This window comes from Pagrus major, chromosome 7 (genome assembly GCF_040436345.1).
Source record: "Pagrus major chromosome 7, Pma_NU_1.0".
In the NCBI taxonomy this organism is placed as follows: Eukaryota; Metazoa; Chordata; class Actinopteri; order Spariformes; family Sparidae; genus Pagrus; species Pagrus major.
This window is the reverse complement of record NC_133221.1, coordinates 6075465-6093075: the sequence shown is the minus strand read 5'-3', so window position 1 is coordinate 6093075 and position 17611 is coordinate 6075465. Positions and strand designations below refer to the sequence as shown.

Sequence of the window (17611 nt, the reverse complement as noted above, 5' to 3'; positions counted from 1 at the left end):
CCATAAATGTGACCGTTTGAGATCCACACAGATGTTTTGATGGTGAAATTCCTCCATTATTCTTTAATTTAGTGTTAAAATTTGAATCAAGTGGTTGAAAAATAAACCTTTCTGTTTCCTCATGTGCTTTATGATGGTCATATATTTCTCTGACGATGTGTGGTTGTGTTTTTTCATAGTAGAAGAGACCTGTTAAATCAATTTGCCTCAGTTTACGGACTGTTTCGAGCCCTCCTAGCTTTTTGCCTAATATTGTAAACGTTTCTTGATATGATCTTGTATCCCTTCCAGCTGTTATGATAGCACTGAATTTCCAATTTTTTATTGAACATTTTTGTATTTGTACTAATAGAAAACGTTTGAGAAAAAACATGTTCTGGTGAGTGATATCAACAGTCGTCGATCACGAGTTTCACTTTAGATCGTTAAGCGAGACTCACAATCACAAGTGACCCGGTGTGTGACAACAGTAAACTGAAATAGATTCTTTACGCCACAAACTGTCATTTCTTTTTCGTTGGATCGAGTCTGAAAAATCAACAGCGGAAAATAGTTTGTTGTTTTTTGTTCCTCCTCCCATGGGATGTGATGTGTTCTCAGTTCTGTGACATGATTTTCTTTTCTTTTGATTAAAAGACTTATGCAAAAACGCTCTCTCTCCGCTGTGTGTTTTAACTTGAGACGACAACGCAGGCGCCGGCTTAACAAGCAGAGAGCGAGGCGCAAAGGAAATTAGATTTTGCTTGAATCAAACGGTCAAATCAAATGAAAGGAGGACACACGCACACACGGCATAGACAGCCTCTAATAAACAGAGTGGCATTTTCTTGTTCTACACATATAAGATGAGGATGAAATAAGTGACTAATAGTTCAAAAAGCTCTTTGATTTGCTTGAAAATGTGTGATGTTACATGTGATCTGTGTTAAATCGGAGCTGCAGGAAAGAATTTGGCGTAACTCGAACAGATCTACTGCTCCTATTTTTCATCCTCGCCTTTTGAAAAACATGACACCACCGCTTCCCCCCCGCTGTCAGACCAGGAGTTTCCTCTTCATGGTCAGTCTGTAAATGATCTGGTAGCCGTCGTCCCAGCCGTAGAGCTGCCTCTCCTCGGGGTTGTATTTCAGACTGGCGTGGGAGCCGTACCTTCTGGGAAAGTAGAGCAGCGGAGCCTCCTCGCTGATCACCATGTCGTTGACGTCAAAGATGCACTGGACCCGGGAGCGGCTGGCCAGGCGGGTGTTGTAAACCACGTAGACGGTCCCGCAGACGATAAAAGCGGCCTCTGCGTTCTCCCTTGGGCAACGGGTGTCCCAGATTTGCTCTATATCGAGCGTGGCAGGGTCCATCTTTGCGAGGTAGATGTTTGGCTCGCTGTCGCTGGTGGCGTACAGGAGCCAGAGGCCCTCGTCGTCTGCTGCCAGGTCCGCTACAGTTTCTGGGTTGAGGCTGTACACAGCGGCCTGGCTCTCCACAGGGAACATGGCGATATCAGTCACCGAGCCACTCAGCATGTCGTATTTGACCACCTGCACGTCCGTATCAGCCTCCTGCTGTATGTAGTACAAGTAGCCGTTATAAACGGCGCTGCCAGGTCCGATCCAATCAGAGGGAAGCCTGAGCCGTCTGCTGCCGGTGACGCCGGGAGAGCGGGAGAAGTCCCTCACAGACTTGAACTGGTAGACGCTGTCTCCTGACGTCCCGTTAAAGACGTAAACCTTGGACGACCTTGGGTCTCTGGTCCACATGCCTCTGGGGCTCCCCACTCTCTTCAGGATCTTCACTGATCGGATGCCAGAGATGATTTCCACACAGTCTGCAGGGAGAGAGATCACAAAGGAAGAGGATCATGCTTTTGTGCTTAAAGAAATAAACCACGGTCAGGTTTACAATTTCACTGTTTGTTGTGCCGTTGCTCTGTTATGGCTGCCAGTTCAGAAATCAGATAACCAAGCCTGAAGAGCAACAACGTCCAGTTAGGGAGAAGGAGTCAAACACAGGAACAACACAGTAGATGCTCGTGGTAATTACTTATAACTGCTTTCTTGTAAACCCACAAACTAATGTAGTTAGTCATGATGTGCTCCTTGGCCTTAGAAATAAGGTCAGGGTACTGTTATTAGGTTGAGAGCTTGTTAGCTGCACATGCAGCCAGTGCAGAGGTTTTAAACATTCCTCTCATGCAGGCGGTGCTCTTGAACTTTATAAATTCACAGCACACGACCTCAGATATGTATTAATGCAAAACAAATGGTCAATTCTTATCAATATCTAGTGATTACAGGCTGTGGCGCACCTGAGGAGACACGTTTCTTTCTTTAACCTGGTTTCAGGAATACCTGCCCGTGGGAGTAACGCACAAATACCGGCATTTCCTATCACTGACTTTCCTATCAGGACACAGAGGGGATGGTGGTGGCTAGACAACCAGACTGGGAAGCCAGCGACCGCAGTTCGAGACTGTGTTTCAACATTTGTAAAGGCTGAAACTATGCGATACTTTCAAGGAGACCTTGCGACAATTTCCAGCGATGTTTGCGGCAACAAAATCAGGTATTTTAAGTCAAAACATGATCTCTTCCTAACCCCGACCGAGTGGTTGTCGTGCCTTAATCTCACCAGATCATAAGCACAACTGCCAAACATTTATTCTGGCGATTGAGCTGCAGCTGAGTTAGAAACATCAATCTGCATCTCAGATTACACGTCTGTTACAGCAAATATTTCACAGGTGTGTTAACATAATCACATCACCTGGATTTCGATCCTCAGCTGCATCATTTTGTTCCATTAGCATGTTTCAGTGAAGTGCCCTCCATCAGCTGAAATCTGTATTTGCAACCCAACAACGTTCACGGCCGCCTGCAGCGGTGAATATCTGGCTCTCCATGAAAAGGTAAATTCAAAGCAGTCATGGGGAAATTGGACACAGACTCATTATGAGAGGAGGTATTAGTACAACACAGACGACATGAGGATGCTTTCTGTAGAAAAAGAAGTGAGATTAATAATATGGTGCTTTCATGCATGTGCACGAACAAAGGACGTCCCCCCTCCCGGTGTGTCCGGGGGGCGAAATTAGCATTACGCTCACAAAATCTTAAAAAAGGGTCCCTACAATGCGGTAAAGTTCGTTTTAGGTCAGTTCACAGACGTTCACAATGGCTCACTGTGTGCAGAGCTCGGTCCTGCGAACATGAGCTTGGAGAATAAACGCTGCAGCTTCAGGGCAGCTTCCTGTCCCTCCTCTCTGCAGAGACACAGCCTCCAGATTGAACAGGAGATTTGACACAGAGAAAACCCTTCGCTCTGCATCGTACTATCACCCACTATGTATGAAATCTCCCTTGATTATACGGAGCACGAGCAGCATTATGATTCTGAGCAGAGCGTTTAAGTTATTACAGCATAATTCTTGAATTAATGTGTTATCGATCGTCTTGTTAAGTCAGCGAGAATAATACAGGAATCAATATTTCCCTCAGTCGCTTTGTGTGAGGAGTCTTTTTTAAATGTTACTTGGGATTTGGCTCAGAGCTTTTTGCTTTATGTGCATATTCAGTGAAATCCGCCAATATAAAGTCTGACACGTCCCGTGGAATTAAAAATGTGATTTTTACAACTTATAAAAAGGGTTATGAGTCCCTGTATATCCAGAGCAAACGACCCGGTGCAGCAGTCAAATCTCTGCGTTGTTTGTAGCGGCACGCTTTGGGGATCTTGAAGATTATCATGACAAATGTCGTGCTCGAGCAGCACAAACAGAGGAGCAGCTCTTGCTGAAATAAATGAGTTGCACGAGGCCACATTTCTTCCTGGAAAACATGAGTGCCCACTGACTCAAAGCACACCGTTAAATGACTTGTAACAGCGCTGTGTTTGTTTCCCATTTTCCAGTGGCATGGCTTTTCCAAGACAGCAAGTCTGCAAAAGTGGGGTGGGGTGGGGTGTAATTCCTGGTGTGATGTGAATTTCTAAGTTTAACCTTAAGTAGAACACACAACCTATATATCCTATAGGCTCTAACGGCGGCTGTCATGAATAGGAAATGAGAGATCAAAGATCCTTGCAGAGGACGTTTCCCTGCAGCTCACCAGAGACTCTGGAGTACAGCTCCTCCCAGTCTTCCTCCTCCTCTTCCTCCCCTCTGCTCTCCTGCAGCCCCCACGCTCCCTGCTCCACCACCTTATCCGCCTTATTCGCACAGGCCCGGGGGGAAGTCTGGGTCTCCACATAGTCCATCTCGCGCTCCACCCGGTCCACTCGCGCCGCGGCCCCTTCGAGGTCTTTGAACAGCAGGCCGTGCTCGTTCTTTATTCCCTCCACGGCCTCGACGGTTAGCTTCTTGAAATCCAGCAGCTCTGTGTGGTAGCGGTGGGATTGATCGTGCCAAAACTGCATTCGGTCCTATCAGACATGGGCAGAGCAAAAACAAGTGCTGTAGTGATTTCACACAAGCCGCCAGCAACAAGACTCAGGGGTTAAAGGTCATGCTGGCACCTCTGTGAGGTTGTGTAGCGTAGCTTGGACTTAAATGCTTAAAAGGTCAGCGTGCTTACATAATCACAATAACAATGCTGACATGCTTATCTCTGGCAGGTTTTATTTTTCCATGTCATCATTTTAGTTTAGTGTGTTAGCATGCTAACATCCGCATTTTAGCCTAGCACCAGTATATCACAGTGAAGCCCAGGCTGATGGAAACGTCACTTCAGACATTTGTTCATAAACTTAAATATCTCAGGTTTCAAAGGTGTAACTGCTTTGCTAGTTTTTCTTGGCTGTAGCTAGCTAATGATAGCTAATTAGCTCATGGCTCAGTGGGCCAAAGAGTTTGTCTGGACCGTCACCACAGTGGGGTCCAGCTCTACTGGATTTGGCAGCCTGACGTGAGAGTGGACGAGACCGACGGAGGTCATTTTGATGAGGGGATACAGTGGGGAGGTGGTCCACAGCGGTTCTGACCAAGACTATGGCTTCAGGGACGAGAAGACTCCCAGCTGAAACTACGAGGGCTTCCAGACTATCACCTCTTACGGTACGGTCTCACTGGCTGGGGCTAGCTGGTTAGCGTGCTAACTTCAGTAGACAACTCTTACAAATTGCTCCTTTACAGTAAGTTTATGATCAAATATGTTTAAAAACTGATCAGAACAAGATAACTGTACTTGCAAAGCAGCATGTTAGCATTCATATTGCTAGCACGTTAGCATAAAGACGCGAGCAGTCTCAGAGAGCCGGCTGCACGGCTGTGGAGTCGTGTAGCCTTCCATAATAAATCTCAAACAGTGGTATGACCCTTTTTCAATCAAAGCATTATAACCATCACCAGGTAGAAATACAGCCCAGTTTCTCGGTGTAGTGACTGACACAGTCAGGCTGACAGGTAAATTATTCAGAGCGAGATGTAATAACCGACGCATCCTCCACTGTCTCGTCCTCCTCGGTTTTCATTTTCTCTCCTTGCTTGCGGTGGGGCCTGTGGTCAAATGGAAATGAAAGTTCAATGAAAAAAACTTGCTGATGAATTGCAGCGCACACATCAATGCAGAAGTTGAGCCAGCATATTGGAATTGAGACTGGGAGGGAAGCCACAGGGGGGCGAAGACAGCAGGATTTAGCTGTAAATAGACAATTCATTTCATGTGGATTACAGTTATAAGACTGTCTTGGAGTGCAGCCACAAAGGCTGATGAAGAAGGAAAAAGATCCAAGCCTTTGGAAACGCGCTCCAAAAGAATGCATTAAAAGAGTTTGTTGAAATGACTCCCTCAGGTAACCAGATCCTCCATTTTATATCACACTCACCTGAAGCCAACAAAAGTCCTCCCCTCACACAAAACGTTTCTGTCTCACAACCTTCCTTAAACACACAAAACTGAACTCTGCAGTATTTCGCCGCTTCCCTCAGGCACTTTGCTGTAACGCGGCTTAATTCTACCTCTGCAGAACACATCTTTCCATTAGAGCTGCTCTGATGTTTGAGGCCACGGCAGAAAAAAAGGTTGAGCCTTGTACTCATTATTGATGTGTCATTGTCTTAAAGGCTGAAGAAAATTGTAGATGTTGCTGGGCAGAAACTGAGCATTGCATGCATCAGCTGATATTTCCCCCAGAGGCCCCTGCGAGGTTGATGAGCTGGGCAGACATCGCATTAATTGGATTGCGTTAGCTAAAAATCACATAAGAGGAGGACGAGGACGACTCACATACATCAACTGCTACATATCATTTTCAGAAAACTTCAGAGAGGTCTGTCCTACAACTTTACACAGCGTATTGATGAATTATCAGTCATTTAAAGGGGCATTTCTTCTTACCTCGATAGCCAACAACCTGTTCTCCAGATAATCCATCAGCCCCTGGTAGTAATACTGGGCTCCAGTGAAGGTCCAGGCAGTGGAAACAAGGAGGACTAACACCAGCTTCATTGTGAGACGATCAATAGGACAGCTGAGTTTTTTTTTCTTTGTCCGTCCGAGTTTTTCGAGGACTCTTCAGGTTTTTCCCTCCCTGATGCGTTTCCCCGCAGACCCGTCCTGAGAGATTCACACAGTGCGACTACATGTGAGGAGGATAGAGAGAGTAGGAGGCCGCGCTGAGAGTTTCCAATTCTTTGACTGCCCTCACTTTGCTGGAATGTTTTCACAAACTCTCAGGGAGGAGCCTTGTGCCTCTTACCCCTCTCTGTCCTCCAAAAAGTGAATGTGCTGCACTCACACTGTGTGTGTGTGTGTGTATGTGTGTGTGTTTGTTGCACATGTTGTACACAATGTCTCGGACGGGTCGGCCGGGGTTATAGACAGAACAGAACCGAACGGATCTGAGAACCAGAGGTGGAGAAAGCATTCAGTTCCCTTACTGAGGTGAAAGTATTAATACCACACTGTCAAATTTACTCCATTACAAGTTAGAGTCCGGCATTGACAGTGTTACTTCAAGCGAGGGTTTGTCGCTTTCACCGATTGATTGATTGATTGATTGATTGATTGAAATCTTTATTTCAAACATGTACATTTTTGTGTTTTTCTTTTGTTTTGTTGTTGTTTTGTGTTTTGTTTTTTGATCAGACCAGAGCAGGAAGAAGTGTGAAGTTACCTAATCAATCAATAAATAGTAAATAGCAATCAGTAAATTCAGACGTGTTAAAAAATTGGACAGGCTACCTGTCTGTTGACCTTCATACCCACCTACATGCACTCATTGAATCTTCCACAGTGTTTGGGGGATATATTGCTAAAGTTAATAGCGAGCTAGTTGCATGACAATTGCTACTAACACAGTAGTGGTGAGTAACAATAACCACGTTTGTTGTTTACGTTCAGTGTTTTCTTAGATGGATGCGTAGTTGGATGCGGTTCAGCGATGACAGCGACGTTGTTCAGGAGCTAGCTGACTCATTAGCACAAAGCACACAGGCCCTGAGCCAAAGAACAGAGCCACTGTGGCAGCAACAGATTTGCTCAGCAGCTAATGTTAGCACAAAGGACTGAGGTACATGTCAGCTGTTATTTAAAAAATAAAATAAAAGCATAAAGAGCTTGTGAAAGTTAGCAAACTAGCTCCTTTTACAAACACCTCCCTGCTGGCCAGCTAGAGGTACGAGCCTGTGCACATTTAATGCATTTCGGAGGAGCAGCTGTGGAGGGGAAATAAATGCACTTGCTAGCCAGTTAAAGGTGTTTGTTCCTTTTTGTCCACAGGGGTGCCAGAGTCAACAAAAAATGAAAGTTTTCCTTGTAGCGGTTTTAATCTAGTGTACATTATTGATGCGGTGGAGAAAACATCGGGGATAGGGGAGAACATTTACAGCTGTACAGGCCATAAAAATGTTGTGCATGAAACGATGGTAAAATACTGGGCAACAATAGTGAAGTTTGGGGGCCAATGTGGAATAATTCTGATGGTCATAATGTTAAAGCCTGGAACAGTTTACGTCCTGTCACAGGGAGAATATACTTTCAACTTAATAATGTTGTTTTGGACAATATACAGTATAAAGTTTTGCCCCCTGACGATGTTTCGTGGCGATTTGTTTGTATATTTGTGTATTTGTACCTCTCTCTCTGGTGAACATGCTGCAGGTGAGCCTCTCTGATTGGACGAGGCAACGATCAGGTGAATTAGGGGGTTTCCAGGAAGCTGGTTGGTGCTGGCCTGACAGCTGCAGGTTCAATGGCCGCCTTCCCCTCCAGCTCCCGCAGGCTCGTTCTCCGCTTAGGTTGTCCGAGGCTCTGAACTTTGATAATTGTGAGATATTGTCACACTTGCAGGTCAACGGGAAAACAAGGGATCAGACCCGAATGCAGAGCTGAAGGAGTTCAATGATTTAAAGAACAAAATCCAAAAGGTTTACAAAACCATTTAAAAGGAATAAGTAGGGACAAGGAAGACAAAGTGGCACTGAAAAAGTGGAATACACACATCAAATACACCAGAGAGGGGAGGATAACGAGGTAACAGGTGAAACCGATCAGGGGCGTGGCAGCCAATCAGGCACAGAAAACTCAAAGTAACACCTAACATGACACACAAGGAGGGAAAACACATGAAACCCCCAGCAGTGTGTCCTCCGTGCACATATAAGTGAAACAGAGAAGCGAAAACGACACACGAGGTAACAGACGTCATTTTACATTTTAATTAACTGCACTTGTATATGTGGAAATGTAGCTAAATATTCAACTGCAGTCTGAAATGTTTGAGTTCCCAGCTGTCTTGAAAGCAGCATGTGACCTCCTCGTTGCTGGTGGTTCCTCTCCATGTAGTCGAGATATCACATTTTATCTTCATGCCAAGTAAAGGTCACACGTGTAGTTTAGGCTTTTCTGAAAGGACAAAGATTTGGCAGATGCATCTTTGTCGTCCTCTGGCGTGTTTTTCCTTTTCCTTCCCAGAACTTTCTTTAGAAAGATGTAAACAAATAGATTTTTGTTAATGTGGTTCATGTTCAACGACCGAGTCGTCAGTGAGACGTTTAAGTCGTGCAGTCACTCGGAGAGCTGTGTTCATACAGACAAATATATGAAAATCCTGCTTCTGAGTAAAACAGAGAGGAGAAGAAGATCTTTGGAGGAAAAAGTCCAAAAAAGCAGGACGGTGTGAGACGATAGATCAATCTGAAGGAAACTGTTGAGCTTGTACCAAAGTTTTTATTAAGTTATTTAGAAAAACAGAAACATTCTCAGTGGTGACTTTGCTTCATTAGACCAGAGTCGAGCGTTACGTCCGCGGTTGATCTGCCTGATTGGGTCGAAGGCTCGGCTCCACTCTCACATTGACAGCTGGAATCAGTCAATAGCACTTCATCGCTACTCGGAAGGAGTTTGCATTGCAGTGATTTGAGCGGATGGCGTATACTGTAGATTACCTTCGCTGCAGGGGCAGCAGAGCATGAGGGTTTGATTTCACAGACGATCACACCGACTGACACCGTGTGACCTTTCACCCCCTGTGGGCTGAGGGGAGGCTGGACTGCAGCGCTGGTTCTTGGCAATAAAAGACTGTGTGTTATCAATAAGTTATGATTTATTCAGTGTTTTTTAGTTGTTTTACGTCCCTTTGTTGCAACTTGCATCTCTTTGTGGACATTTTGTGTCTCTTTGGACATTTTGTGTCACATTGTGGAAGTTTCGTGTGTCTTTTTAGACATTTTGTGTCTCTCTGGTCGTTTAGCAGCTCTTTTTAGTTGTTTTCCGTCTCTTTACGGACATTTTGAGTCCTTTTTGAGTCATTTTACAACTCTTTGTGGACATTTTTAGTCTCTTTGTGGTCATTTTGTGTCTTTGTGCTCATTTTACAGCTCTTTTTAGTTCCTATACATCTCTTTGTGGTTGTTTTTTGTCTCTTTTAAGTTGTTTCATGTCTCTGTGTAGACGTTTTGCATCTCTTGAGTCATTTTACATCTCTTTGTGTCTTTTGTGGTAGTTTTGTTTCTCTTTGTGGTCATGTTGGGGCTTAATAGTTTTGTGTCGTTGTGGTCTTTTGCAGTCTTTTTTTGCTATTTTGTGTCCCTTTTGTGCCTGTTTTATGTCTTTTTGTGGTCATTTTGAGTCTTTGTGGTTAGTTTACAACCCTTGGTCGTTTCATGTCAGGTTTTGATCCATGTGGGTGTCTTTGTTGTAGTTTGACTTTATAAGAAGTCAATTAATACAGAGACTCCTCAGAGGTCCTGGCTCCTCTGGCCCTCATACCTAATCAGCCTGTTCAATAATCCATCCATGATATGAGTAAATTACCTTCGAACTCAGGTGAGAGGGGAGGTCAGGGGGTCCAATCAGCTCTGCCCCTGTTCCTCACCTGTCACAGCAGATCAATCCGTGAACCATGAGGTCTGTACAGACTTCAGGAAACAAACCAGCGAGAGAAGAAGTGCAGGTTCGAGGCTGCCGAGTGTTTTTGTATCATCATCTCTGATTAAGAGCCTGTGCCAGATACTCGAGCGGCCTAATGAGTGAGGTCCAATCACGGATTGTCTGCTGCCCACTATCATCTCAGCAAGTCCTGAACTGAACCACAACCCCCCCCCCCCCCCCATCTATTTTTATAGACCCGGCCAGACTGTGAGTGTTGTCATGGTAACGCAGTGTCGTACAGGGGCAACCTGGAGTTTGATCTAATCTGGAACACATTGCCTGTCTGGAGCTGGCAGGCGAGGGCACTGACAGGCCAACGGCTGTAACATTATGTGTGTTTACGTGTGTGTGTGTGTGTGTTGTTATGGCCCCGAGGTTTTGCTCAATCACAGTTTTTGACTGATGTGAGTAATTACAGTTTTTATCCCCCTTTTTTTTTTTTCTTCTTCTATTTTGCTAAATCGATTTTGAAGCATGCGTCTCACGCTGCCTGCCATTCACTGCGGATTTTTAATCTATTATTAATTACAGGCTTAATTGCACCATTGAGTAGTGCGATGTGATCAAAAGGGCAAGGCATCCTTCAGGATTCATTATGTTTGACTAAACATCGGCGTATTGCAGACTCATAACCTTTTCGAGCCCCGACGATGAAAGGCTGCAACTGTTGCTCTGATATTTGTGTGAGGGCGGGTCTCATTGATTCAATTTATTCAGGGGGAGAGAAGACAGAAACAGACTGTGGGAAGCTTCGCTGACACACAGCTGCGCAGGAGTCCTTTGCAGAGTTGTCCACAAGATGGCAGCATCTCTCTGTATGTGAAAAATTCATAGAGAGCAGTGGAGGAACTGGAAGTACTCAGATCTTCACTTGCAAGTAAAAATACAACAATGTTAAAATGCTCTGTTAAAAGCAAGAACCTTGCACTGAAAATCCTCATAAGAGTACAAAAGTATCATAAACAAAATGTACTTAAAGTATATAAAGTTAAAGTACTGGCTGACTGGCATATTATTATATTGTACATTATATTGTTAATAAGGATTCATCTGTGTGTTGCAGCATTTTGCAGTTGTAGCTCATCAGGGTGGAGCTTGTTCTGATCACCTCTGATGCAGTTTGGTTGTAATTTAGTCCACCGGTTGCCAAACTACGGGTCGGGCTCCCCCAAAGGGTCACAGAGTAAATCTGAGGGGTCGTGAGATGATTAATCAGGAACGATAAACTCTATTTTTTTTTGCCTTTTTTGTGGGAAATATCTAATAATTTACTTTACTTTACACTTATTTAAAAGAAATTTAGAGGAGAAGTGTCTCTTTGGTCAAACTGCAAGCAACTTATAAACAACTGAAACATATCAAGGTCCCCACTGATCATATGTGTTGTTCTCAAAATATAAATATAAAAAAGTAACTATAGCTGTAAAGTAGTTAAAAGTACAGTGTTTTCCTTTTTTAAACTGTAGTTGAGTAAATGTTCTTTTCTTCCTCCTCTGACAGTCAGTGTGTGTTTGGCTTAATTGTGGTTTGGATCAGAAACTCGTCCCCGGAGGTACAGTAGATATTATCGCTTCTGTTTTTGTTGAAACTGGCCTTACGTCCTCATAGTTTGAGGTCAAACAGATCCCAGTGCTTTATGTGTAAAAATGATAACAATAATAACAAAATCAATCAACTTTCCTCTCTTTAAATTCCTGTTTTTGCCTTCCTTTCGGACCTAATTAAAACGTGGTATGTGGGATATTTTACAAACTGGGCTCGCACATTTGAGGAGGGATACAAGGTGAAGGTGCCAGATACAAAAAGATGAAAAAGATGTAATACAAGGAGTTTCCACACACTGGAATCACAGCTCTTATTAGTGATATTTTGACCAACTACAGGCCGTCTTCAGGCGAATATCAACGGTAGGGAAATGAGGAATGACCAGTGAAACTAAAATAGAGGAAAAAATTAAAATATGTAAAGTCTTGCACAATCTGCTGATCATGGGCCACAAAAGATCAATTAATAATGATATCAAACACTTATTTCAAAGACACGAGGGTTCAATAAGACATACTTTATATTTTGTTGAGCTCTTACAAAAATCAAAATGGACTTTTTTTGGAGTTTGTGAAGGGAAGTGCTGCGTAAAAAGCATTGTCAACACCAATCACTAGTTTATAGCACACGGAAATGTAATGTATTGAAACATGTTTTACAGCTGACCTCAAAAAACATGTCATTTTCTCTCCGTATCACTTCTGAAGCATCATCAGTTCAAAAAAACCAAAAGTAAAAGTAAAAGTCGTGTGACATTTAACAGATAAGACAATGTTTAAAAAGTGTTTTGAGTTGTTAAAGTGGACATTGGGTCTCCTGAGAACATTACAGATGAAATATCTACTTCAATCTAAAATAATATTTATATAAACAGATTTTTCTTGATAATAATCTCTTACTTACATCACCTTTTGTTTAACACCAGCTGACATTAAGATAAATGTTTTATAACTCACTCTGATGTCGTTGCTCACAGTTGTAGAGACATTAAAGTGTTTATGAATACATATTTTTTATTATTACGGCTGTTTTTCACTATATTCTTTATCATTATCTGTTTATACACCAGTCTCAATGTGTGGGTACTTACAGGAGAAGTTATAGATGTTGACAAATACAACAAATGTCAATTTATCTTCCTCAAAACTTTATTAGTGTGTTAAAAAACTGCTTATAAATGGTAAAATGTTACCCAGCATGCTCTACCTCAAGTGTGACACCTTTTTAACTTTGATTATGATTATGAACGTGTCTGCATCTGCTTGTATGTGTCAATGTTAGTGTGTGTGTGTGTGTGTGTGTGTGTGTGTGTGTGTGTGTGTCTGACACAGTGCAGAGGATCTCATATAATCTTTGCCTTCACACCAGGCGTCAGGAGCCGCCCATAAAAAACCTCCTTTCCCCTGCAACTAAACAAAAAAGCCAAACACCCGTAAAGGCAACGTTCTTTATTACCCCTTCGTATTGATTGAGAGAAAACTGAGCAGCCCGGTGCCAGGTCGTATAAAAGCACAGACCGAATGGGTGAAGCAACGTAAATCCTTTAGTCCCTTGTAAATAGCTTTAATACACCCGAGGCGCCAAATCACTTGACCTGCGTTAGCCCTGCCGTTTGGGGGCTTTCTGGCTGACTGAGCAGTGTGGAGCCAGTCCTTCTCCTCCCATTCTCTGGCTGTCAGTCCAGGTAATAGTCAAGGCCTTATTAGTGACACACTTTGCTCTGCCGGCCTTCAAACCCTCATGGCATGTCCCGTATTTAATCAGCCGCTGAGAGGCACCATTTTCCTCATCTCAAATTTTGTGGCTCCAGTCATGTTTAGGCAAAAAAACATCTTGGTTAGGGTTAGGAAAACATTGTGTTTTGACCAATAATATAAACATTTGTCACCATTGACACAGCTGGAAATTGTCTCACCTTCCCATCATCGCCACAAACATGACTGGAAATGTCCCGACTTCCTGTCCAAAATATCTGTTTTTTGTCGCCGTAAACGTGGCTCGAAATTGTCCTGTCTTCTCGTCTGATTTTGTCATCACAAACAAGACTGGGAATGTCCCGACCTCCCTTCAAAAAATATCTGGTGTTCATCGCCACAAACACAGCTAGAAACTGTCCTGGCCTCACACCAAAAATATCCAGTGTTTGTTGCCATAAACGTCGCTTGACATGTCCCGACTTCCCATCAAAAATATCCAGTTTTCATCGCCAGAAACATGATTGGAAATTGTCCCAACTTTGTATCGAAAATATTCTGTCTTAGTTGAAACGCATCCCCTCCACCTCCTGCTAACACAGTCAGGTCATAAACATGTAATGTAGATATGTCATGTATGGTAAATATCCTGTGATGCATTCGAATATGAGCGCTGGTTGTTGGGTTGGTCTGCAGAAACGTGAAGTGCCATCATTTAATCCTGGCGACTGGGCCGGGGATCTCTGTGTTTGTGTTGTTGGCTCCATAATCTTGGAAAGTTAACAGCTTAGTGTGACTACAAACCAACTTTTGGGAACATCCGCGGAGCATCAGTGAGTCATATAACTACCAGGAATTGTGAAATGTTTTGAGGTGTTAGGTGTATCCAAGCCAGATTCCAATGAGGTATGCATTATGTACACACATCAAGTACGCACAGTTTCACAGGTGTGTCTTGTTTTAATTCGTCGCGTACAGGGGCTTCTTCTTCTTCTTCTTCTTCTTCAGCAGATACATATTTTTTCAACGTGATATCTAAAGATGGCTGTGCTCTATAATGAAAAACTGTCTCTCATCCTGAATGTTCATTTTCTCGCTGCCCTGACAGCCGACATGCACTTGCCCGGGCAGAAGAGTGCCTGAGGGGCTGTGGACAGCTGCTCCGAGGAGTTAAAAACTCTTGACAAAAGCAGCATTTATCCATGGTGGGCGCTGCATGGGAGCTTGACCGCTGGAAATAAAGACACAGTATGTGAGAGAATATCCAAGGAAATGCCGTCACAGCCAGTTGTCCCTGGACAGGAGCACACAGCTGTTAGCCATACAGCTCCTGGGTCTACACGCTGCTCTGTGCTTGTGCTGCAAAAACATAACCGAGCGTCCGCAAACAGGACGAGTTCTCTATCACGGCCTGGCAACAGGTTTCTAGCGCTGAATTATATCAAGGAGTTTAAAGTACAAGTTTTTCTGAGTATGTCTTAAAACAGTAGCCACAAGCCAGTTACTGGACATTAAACAATTGCTTCTGGTAGAAAAAATGAGGGACAAAATAACAAATGGAAACCAAAAGTTTACAGGGTTAGGGTTAGGGTTTAAAGTTTCCAAAGGGTTTCCAAAGTTTATTTGAAGGCAGTCTGAGTTACAAAAATCAACTGTGTATCTTCCAAAGTTGCAGCCTTTTCACTACCATATTCTCTCTTTGTGTTATTCCACTGACACTCAGCAGAAACAGGCCTCATATTAAAGGTGCTATTTGTAAGAAAAGTTGATTTTTGGGATTGTAGGACGGGTCAGCCGCCATCCCGAAAGCGTCAGTTTGTGATGGTTTGGGAATGAGTCGCAAAAATCAACTTTTCTTACAAATAGCACCTTTAACTCAAACCTGCAATAACAGATTTGTTTGGCTACTTGCAGGCAGCTGAATCAGGTTGTGAACGCGACACTAGCTGTGGTCACATGTACAATATTTCTTCAACCTGACAGACATTGTTCATAATCCATAGACCTGTTTTGCTTCTGTTCCTGTCCCTCCTGGATGTAACGTCACCTAATGTTACCCCCAACTTTGGGCTTATGACACTGTGCTTATGCTCTGGTTAGGTTTAGGCACAAAAAACATGTTGTTAGGGTTAGGAAAAGATTGTGTTTTCTACCCCAATACCTGCTTTGGTCGCCACAAACATGGCTGAAGTTTGTCCTAACTTCTCATCAAATATATCATCTTTTGGTCACCACAAACACGGATGGAAATTGTCCTGAGGATTCACACTTACAAATGTTGAAACACAGTCTTGCCCTGCGATCACTGGCTTGGCAGCCCTCTTGCTTAACTCCACCACCACCTCGGCCAGGTCATACACATGTAATGTGAACGTGATATGACACGCTTGTAGAAATACTGATATGTTAAGAAGCCTGTGACACGTACAGCGTTAACTGCCAACATCATATCCTGGCAGCTGGGCTGAATACGGCGAGAAGAAACTGTTTTAACTTACAGATGTGCTGCACTGATAGACTTGGAAATTTGTAAACCGATCCTTTTTAAAATATATAAATGAGATACGAGTTGGACTGCAGAAGTTTATTTTCCATCAGGTGCCACCGAGCTCGGCAGCTGTCAAGGAGCACTCTGGGATTTACTCGATGCAGCACAGCCCCACATAATCGCCTGCCATGTAAGAATCAGATTATATTGCCTGCACACTTTGCCAGCCACTCCTCAAGCGCCACATGCGTGTGCGTCCCGGAGCTCGTCTACGTGACATGTTCCGGCATTGTTCTTGTTGCTGTTTTCTGCCTCTGGAGCTGAGTGAGGAAACATAGCGGGAGGCGGGCTCGTGCATACCATTATCTGACAAAGCACTCATTACAGGAGTATCTCCCATATCCTCTATACCAGCAGAACATGTCACCTCATGCTCCTCCGCCTCATTCTGAACACCGCAGCGCTCAAAAAACCCAACACCTCTTTGGCACGAGGCTCCGCTCGAACCATGACTCACTTGAGTGAAATGCCTCGAACATTACAGTTGCCAAATTGTGAAGCGAACAGAAATGTATGCACGGGGCTCGGCCTCCTCTTCCTGTAAGCAGAGGGAGGAGGGGGGGGTGGTCGACTCGACGCAGTGACCCACCTGCCTCGTCAAAACAAACCCGTCATGTTTTGCCGGCGTACATCACGAGTGCATATATTATTTTATTTACTGTCAACACCAGAGCAATAAAAATGAGGTCAGAGTCTGCAGAGAGAACATTAAATTACAGTTATAATTGCTCAAGTTCATTATGTCGGTGCTGCGCAACGTGCTCCAACACTGATTAGAGCATAAACAGGCAGATCCTGGTAGTTATCTGAGCGAAAATCACCACATTATCTGCACTCACATTTTCTTGAATGATCGGTGTGCATGTAAATGGAGCATACTTCTTTTATAAGGTAATTACATGTTTAGCGGCTCCATGTCTGGATTAGTGAAAGTATGAATGCATCCTACCCTGAGATTTATATATAGTTGCTCTGTAATTACCACGAGACTCGTATGAAAACCCCTCCAAAACATCAGCCGCGACATCCATTGCATCACGTTAAGGTTCAGACCTGTGATCACGCTGATACGCAGCTACAATTAGCCACAGCACAGTACTGCAAGATGGAAACAATTTAGCTAGTTCCTGGACTTCGAGTTAAATCAAATCAAACGTCACAGGAAGCCCCATTAGGTATTTGTTTATCAGGCCGTCATCTTGAGGTATGTCCTGAGAGTACTTTATCCCAAAAACCCAGTGTCACAATCAGAGCATCGCGGCAGACTGGAGCAGGGCTCGGGAGAGATGGTGCCTGTCAGCAGCTGTTTCAGTCTGTTGCACGGTGTGGAAAAGCTCTGTCATGGCCTACCTAATGGTAATTGTTTGGAGCGGTGAGAGCCTGTCTTGTCTGCATGCTGGTATCTGGGGGGTTTGGAGTGGAGGCGACAGCAGCAGCAGCAGTGGAGGAGGAGGGGGGGCGATGCT

The 17611-nt window shown here is 43.8% G+C and overlaps 1 protein-coding gene across 1 annotated transcript; it reads right to left on the bottom strand.

Moving 5' to 3' along the window:
• Positions 1-1034: 1034 nt before the first annotated feature.
• On the bottom strand, positions 1035-6434 carry olfml3a (olfactomedin-like 3a). Its single transcript, XM_073469360.1, has 3 exons — positions 6324-6434; positions 4098-4410; positions 1035-1819 (listed from the first exon to the last, which is right to left on the bottom strand). The coding sequence occupies exons 1-3, from the start codon at positions 6432-6434 to the stop codon at positions 1035-1037; spliced, it is 1209 nt and encodes a 402-aa protein (XP_073325461.1).
• Positions 6435-17611: the final 11177 nt, after the last annotated feature.

What these genes read in the sequence shown, in the direction of transcription:
- olfml3a (XM_073469360.1), bottom strand. Translation starts at nt 6,434, where the DNA reads ATGAAGCTGGTGTTAGTCCTCCTTGTTTCCACTGCCTGGACCTTCACT. An exon ending in ACAGGTTGTTGGCTATCGAG is followed by an intron (nt 4,411 to 6,323) that starts GTAAGAAGAAAT and finishes CATGTCTGATAG; the next exon opens with GACCGAATGCAGTTTTGGCA. An exon ending in GCTGTACTCCAGAGTCTCTG is followed by an intron (nt 1,820 to 4,097) that starts GTGAGCTGCAGG and finishes CTCTCCCTGCAG; the next exon opens with ACTGTGTGGAAATCATCTCT.